The sequence below is a fragment of the Hibiscus syriacus genome, unplaced genomic scaffold (genome assembly GCF_006381635.1).
Source record: "Hibiscus syriacus cultivar Baekdansim isolate YM2019G1 unplaced genomic scaffold, ASM638163v2 tig00111220_pilon, whole genome shotgun sequence".
In the NCBI taxonomy this organism is placed as follows: domain Eukaryota; kingdom Viridiplantae; phylum Streptophyta; class Magnoliopsida; order Malvales; family Malvaceae; genus Hibiscus; species Hibiscus syriacus.
In genome coordinates, this window is record NW_024063024.1 from 1,006,139 (window position 1) to 1,013,255 (window position 7,117).

At 38.1% G+C, this 7,117-nt stretch overlaps 1 protein-coding gene across 1 annotated transcript; it reads right to left on the bottom strand.

The window, feature by feature from the left end:
* Positions 1-357: 357 nt before the first annotated feature.
* Positions 358-3,820, bottom strand: LOC120156388. The gene is made up of 10 exons (XM_039167707.1): positions 3,556-3,820; positions 3,392-3,486; positions 3,162-3,269; positions 2,674-2,756; positions 2,278-2,411; positions 1,996-2,045; positions 1,817-1,909; positions 851-942; positions 600-706; positions 358-473 (listed from the first exon to the last, which is right to left on the bottom strand). Exons 1-10 carry the CDS (start codon positions 3,748-3,750, stop codon positions 432-434), a joined length of 999 nt encoding a protein of 332 aa, XP_039023638.1. The 5' UTR covers positions 3,751-3,820; the 3' UTR covers positions 358-431.
* Between the last annotated feature and the right edge of the window lie 3,297 nt (positions 3,821-7,117).

Consider the following 7,117-nt stretch of genomic DNA (forward strand, 5'->3'; position numbering starts at 1 on the left):
TTAAATGCATTTGAGCAATATTTAATCTTCAGCATAGGGTAGCATAGACGAATGAATTATTTGGACAAAGCCCTACCTTCACCGTAGAGTGCCAACAAAAACTCGAGTTTTCCTCAATGAAGTTGGTGCAATATGCAGGGGTCAACAGTTTTAGTAGATTAGTAAGCATTTTTAACCATGCCCAAGAGCTTGTCTTTGTCAAAGTTGCACAATTCTATGCAAATAGTTCCACTGGAGAATCGATGCTCATACTGTTCTTTTGCTTGTTTGTTGCAAGTTAACTGATCAACTTTACACATGCATATGATTGTAACATCGATTCCGCTGGGTCGGACATTTTACACCATAACACAAATTCTATTTCTGAAAAAGCAAAGCAACATAAAGCTTCATTGTCCGAGCAATCAGCATGTAGAAAATCTAAAATCTTATCAAGTTGCTTGTAACAATTCCTTTATGTCATACCCTTGCAACTGCACAAGCACAAGAAACAGAAGATAAATCAATTTCTACTATTGCCTGTGACATTTATGGATGCCTAGTCAAAATCACGGTCACTAAGCAAACTTCTATATAATCATTTGTACTGAATATTTTACCTGAAGAAAAGTAAGAAGTAAAATCACTCCCGAGTTCCAGAAAGCATGGATTGTGATAGGAGTCACCAGATTGCGAGTTTGAGCATATGAAAATCCCAGAGCAGCCCCTACAAAATACCAAGAAGTCTGTTGGTTTGACGTCCACCAAAAAAGTTCATCGTTTAATATGCATTTATTCAGATGTATTTTATCGACTGAGAAGAGCAAACTCAAGCAATAATTTTTATCAACAAAACCTTGTCATATGTTACCTAGTATAAATAATTGGGGAAACTCTCCGGGAGTGAGATGTGCAAGTGCAAATGCAGCTGCACTGATAATTACTGAAACTGGTGTAGGAACCCTGAATTAAGAAAACGGGAAAACATCAAATTGTGCATTTCTGATAAATAAAACTTTCATGGTACGTTTGGTAGAAGTATTATTAGTTATTCATGTTTGAGTACATTTTAGTACATGAGTTAGCAACAAATTAATTTTACTTTGTAATTTTTAGCCACTCACATAGCTTAGTTTGGATAAAGTGAAGGAATAAATATGGCTTATTTTGAATAGGTATTATTTTTTTCTAGTGTTTTTACTATCTTTCTAATATCGAGTTTAGATTTGTACTCATTCTTCTTTATGTTTTGACAAACTATTTTCAAACTCATATAATAACTCATGTAATAATTAAGTTTTTCCCCTTGTGTTATTACTTATGTACCAAACGTACATCAAGAAAGAAGACGAAATATAGACTTGTTTAACATGTACTTCATTATCTTACAATTAACGACCCTAATATGTTCCAAGCAAGCCTTGTTTTAAACTAAAAAGATTTCATCCTACAAATCCAACTCTGTACGTACATTCATAAGACAACAAGTAGACTTGGTAATTAACATGTCTTTCTTACTGAGTAGATCCACCTTCTTCTAGTGTTCCTAGCCTTTATAAAATTCATTATAAAATCACTTCCTGTTCTTCCACAACCCACCCCAAATTAATTTCTATAGTATATTTTCAGCAACTTACTTTCATAGGGTGCATAACATCTTTGACAATAAGGGTGTGTTTTTTGTACCATGAAAGTGCTTTTAAGTCCTTAAAAATTTCCCATTCTCAACGAAGTTTGTCAGAAAAATGGGAAAATGACTGTGTTCACAAGTTCTAATAAGGCAACACAGTCAACAGAGCTTCATATAATCTATCACGATAGGGATAAGTAAAAATACCACTTTGTCAGTGATGTCATAAAAAACCCTCGAAATACTGTCTCCTCAAGAACTGGAGCCAGAACACCTGTGATGCCCACCAAGCAAGCAGTGCTACAATAGATATCAACCTGATCAATTCAATTTGAATTTCACATGCACAATACTCAAACTTAAAAACCAAATATCATCCAAAGTACCTGATACTCGAGGATCCAATCAATGGAAGCAAGCGAACTAAGGCATCAGTCTGAAAAAAAAATAGCTCCAAAAGTTAATCAAGATTCCATTACATGCTAGAAAGCAAATGAAGTTAGACTACAGTGATTTTAGCTCCCAGAAGACGGTAACCACCTGAAAAATTCCTTAGACAGCAAGGTCATCTAGCTCATTCTCAAATAAATTAAAAATCAAAACAAACATAAGTTGAATTCACTCGATTATCCTTTATTAATAACAAATAGTTTAAAATTATTTCTAACCTCCCTTTGAGATTCCTCACCACGAAACAAGGACATGGCAGCCCCTGTTAAACCAATAGCAATAACAGCACCAACAAGACCAATCACTGCCCACAAGAGCCATCCTTTCTTTAGATTGAAAGGTTCTTTCAAATCTGAAAGATTATACCAAAATATTAGATCGAAAATCTGGAATACAGCACTCAGAGAATTACAGTCAAGTTTGGCTTTAGATTTTTATTAAACCTCTACTTAGCATCAACACAAGCTTTTCAGCTTTAGCTATTCATGCAAATGCCCATATAACCTAGAAAGCTAAAAGAATGAGAAAATGTAATTTCGTATGTGGACTAACTTGACAATACAACATTTTCTTGTGCAGAACTGAACCAATTAAGAGGTTTGCAGAATGGATACCATAGCGGAATAGGTCTTCAGGAAGGGGCCCAAAGGTGTTGGCTATGCCATACAAAACGCCAAGAACAACTATAGTTGTAATGCTGCAAAAGCAACAGCAAACAAGAGATACACTTTTAAAACTTAAGAAAAGCCCCAACAATGCAATTCCATCAGTCCAGACTGTTGAAATACATAATAAAAGCGTGACAATCAAGTAAATCAGCCCATACAATATACTCAGTACCTACAACATGGCAGAAACTGAAAAGTAAAAAAATTATAAAGCAAGTTCTACAATTCAGTTCTACGAGGAGAACCTAGGTTTCAACATAGCTCATCAGAAAATAAAGTGACTTGCACTTAGAACACAATGTAAATAGTCAGAAATCGACTATTTGGGGGAAAATTGAACTATGTTAATAAATATTAATTATAAATCATTTTGGACACCATCTACAATAATTCAATGCAGCGATGCTACAATTCAGGCTAGTGGTAATGCATACCTTTGATCCACAAACAGTATCTCAGCCTTCTCGTCCAAATTTAGTTCCTCAATATTAATTCCTAGATAAGGTATAGCAGCCGTCTCTAACAATCCTGTCAAGATAAAACTGCCTGGGAAAGTTTTAATTTCGTTCTTAACCAAATATAACAAATAAAGAATGGCTACAAAGAAATCCCAGAAGAGAGAGCATCATTTCAGAATCTTCATTTAAAAAGAAAGTAAGAACACCTTAATCCACAGGCAAGTGAAGTCAATGAAACTGTTTGCCACTCCCATGGAACCTCCCATCGCTTGAGTATCGACCACTCAAGTTCAGTCTCTTCCTGGGATTTAAGAAAAGCAAAATTGGTGTTTTACAGCTTTCGGGTGATTGTCTGGTACAAATATTTTACCTTTTCGGGGAAATTGGGATTGTCTTTTCCGGCATTGAAGAAGCAAAGTGGAAGCAGTCTCCTCCGAGTAAGCGGAGTTAGCGTCGAGAACTTTAATCCGTTGGGAAGAATGGCGGAGCGAGTTTGTTTGGCGAAAGTTCTGGGCGAAGCAGAGAGGCAGCATTGAGCTACACTTGTAATCATCGTCGCAACCATTGTTTCGAGTTTAAGGTTTCAAGCAACGGAGCAGAGAAACAGGTGTTGCTCTCGCCAAGTAGAGGATAAGGTTACTGGTACTATGGTTTAAACCAGACATTTGCTCCAAACCCATTCCAATTGGATTGGGCCCAAGACAATTTCAATTCCATTCTTCGGATTCTCCAACTCGTGTGATCTATCTAAGCAAATGGTGTTGAATTTGTCATCTATAATGAACCGACAACGCACATGAAGTCTGACTTTGTAGCAGCAAATGAAGGCTGCATAACATTATTATGTAATTTTCTTTGATCTGGGGAAGCTAAAAACCAAACAAATATCGTTCAAGGAATGGAGGAATTATCACATACAAGCGCCACAGTCCATATGGACTAAAATTGTTATTCTCCCATGTAATCAAGGGGTCAATGCTCTTACTAAAGGTCTTAATCAAATCAAGGGGTAAATTCAATGTACTGAAATAGAAAATAAATAAGTAAAGAAGCTTATGTTCCTTATCTAAATCCAAGCAGATGAGCTCCCTGATCTGATCTAAAGTCTCAAACCTGCAAAAGGACAGCCAAATTAATTTAAAAAAAAATACAGAATCTAATCTATGAATATCTAAATAAACACAAATATGGGCAAATTACTAAAAAAAAAAAGCTGACCAATAGCATCATGTAATCATGTAGGCAACACCTTACCCAGTTTGACACTTTCAAAAGTAATGGGGCCAGTTCTCTATCGTGGAACAGCTTTGTCAGTGAATCATTTCTTCATGTCTCTTAATTTACTACTTTATCCCCCGTATTCTTAGTTTTCAGAGTTTGATCCTCATAAATAAATATTTTGCTTTTAAAAACCTTTTAAAATATGTACAGAAAATAACTCCAACAAAAAAGATTTTCTCATACGAAATATAGGATCTTGATACATCAATAAGGGTAGAGAAGTAATAAAAACTCATGTGAGATTTAATACTTGCTAAAATAAACCCAAAAGGTAAAGCTTAGTTAAAAGAGTTTGGTAAGCAATAATTACCCTTTCTTTCCCATGTCCCTACACCATCTCGTTTCTCAATTACTTCAAATGTTTGCCCCCACATGTCAACTTTTTTTATAGCTCAAACCGAACCACTTCCATACTGTTATGAACTTGTTAAATCTACGTCGTAATCGACTTCCTGCTGCCACCGTATTTGTTCATCTTTTGCACCCACGCCACTCGATGCGCGTGCGTCACTCGTTCATCCGACGCTCTAAGGCTACACAACAACAACAACAACAAAACCCAATTCCCATATGATATGGGGTAAGGGGGAGGTAGGGTAGTAGGCTACCCCCAACGCCAGGTTGAGAGTAACTTCCGTGGAAGACCTCCGGCAGTCAGAAAATTAAAAATTTAGATACAATGCAATGCATGTATAAATAAATACATAAATACATAGCTAAACAGTATTCATATGCAGTTATTAAAATCATATGTGCGTCTGTAACAGGAATTAATCCCTGCATAATTATCCCTGCGAAAGAATCTCTGCATATAGACATAAACATAAGATAAGATCCGGCTAAATTTAAAAGAGGAAACATGAAGAGAATGATACACAGAAGTCAACGTTAGCAAGCCCAGTTCTAATCCTTCATAAATACCAATAACAGAAACGTATAAAAAGTATAAGTCATGGAAAATACTACAAAGACATTAAAAGAAGACAGAGATGATACACCCTATAGATGTGACCCACACTACTCGACTACCCTAGTCTTTAGCCTCCATATTTTCCTATCAGAGGTCATGTCTTCGGTAAGGGCTAAATCCCTCAAATCAGATCTCAAGCAGTCTTCCCACTTTCGCCTTGGTCGTCCTTTCCTTCTGGCACCGTCGACTGTAATCGACTCTACCCTCCTTACCGCATCCGACGATAGTCGCCTAAGGACATGCCCAAACCACCGTAGTCTTCCCTCCCTCAATTTTTCGGAAACAGACACCACCCCCAAGGACATCCTAATAGCAGAGTTTGTCGTCATATCCCTCAGAGTCTTACCACATGTCCATCGAAGCATTCTCATTTCTGCGGCCTCAATCCTCCTTACGTGATCCTTCTTGGTTGCCCAACATTCTGATCCATACAACAGCGCTGGTCTTATTGCCATTCTATAAAATTTTCCCTTAAGTTTTAGAGGGACCTTCTTGTCACACAGAACTCCAGTAGCGGCCCTCCACTTTAGCCATCCCGCCTTTATACGGTGTGTAACGTCATCATCTACACCCCCATCTTTATGTATCATAGACCCTAGGTACTTGAAACAATCCTTTGAGGGGAGAACGTGTCCTTCTATGCATACTTCTACATCTTCATCGTTTTGGTTCCCATTGAAGTTTGAACATAAATACTCTGTCTTTTCAATATTGATCCTTAAACCTTTTTCTTCCAAAGCAGTCTTCCAGGTAGCCAGTCTACTATTCAACTCAGATTTTGTTTCAGCAACTAAGACAATGTCGTCAGCGAAAAGCATACACCATGGTACACCGTCTGGTGTCGCACAATAGATGTCGTCCATGATCAAGGCGAAGATGTAAGGGCTAAGAGCCGACCCCTGGTGGAGTCCGATTTCCACCGGGAATGCCTCGGTGTCGCCAACTGTAGTCCTGACGTAAGTAGTAGATCTACAGTACATATCACGAATCGCCCGGATATACGCAGTTGGGATCCGTCTCGTTTCCAAAGTCTTCCAGATCGTATCGCGGGGAACACTATCATAAGCCTTCTCAAGGTCAATGAACGCCATGTGAAGATCTCTAGACTTTTCCCTATATTTCTCCATAAGCCGTCGAAGTAGATGAATCGCCTCCGTGGTAGACCTGCCTGGCATAAAGCCAAATTGGTTTTCCGAAACCCTAGTAACTTGTCTCAACCTAGCCTCTATCACCCTTTCCCATAGCTTCATGGTATGGCTGAGGAGTTTAATACCTCTGTAGTTACCACAACGTTGGGGATCTCCTTTATTTTTATAGATTGGTATCACCGTAGACTCTCTCCACTCCTCTGGCATCTTGGCAGTCTCTAGAATAATATTAAAGATGTTGGTCAACCACTTAACTCCCTCTTCTCCTAGGGCCAACCACACAGTGATAGGAATTTGATCAGGACCGACAGCTTTGTCCCTTCCCATCTTTCTAAGGCTACTCTCCCATTAATTTTGATCGTCCATCATCAATCATCGCCTTTTGCAACGATCCTCCCGACATGGATGTGGGACCCACCGCCTCATTCTTTCGACGATTTGACCACACCTTTAACCGAATATTTTTTTAACACTATTTGTTCTATATTTTCCGAAATAATACCCTTTCGGTTGAGGTGGTGAAAGGTGCATCA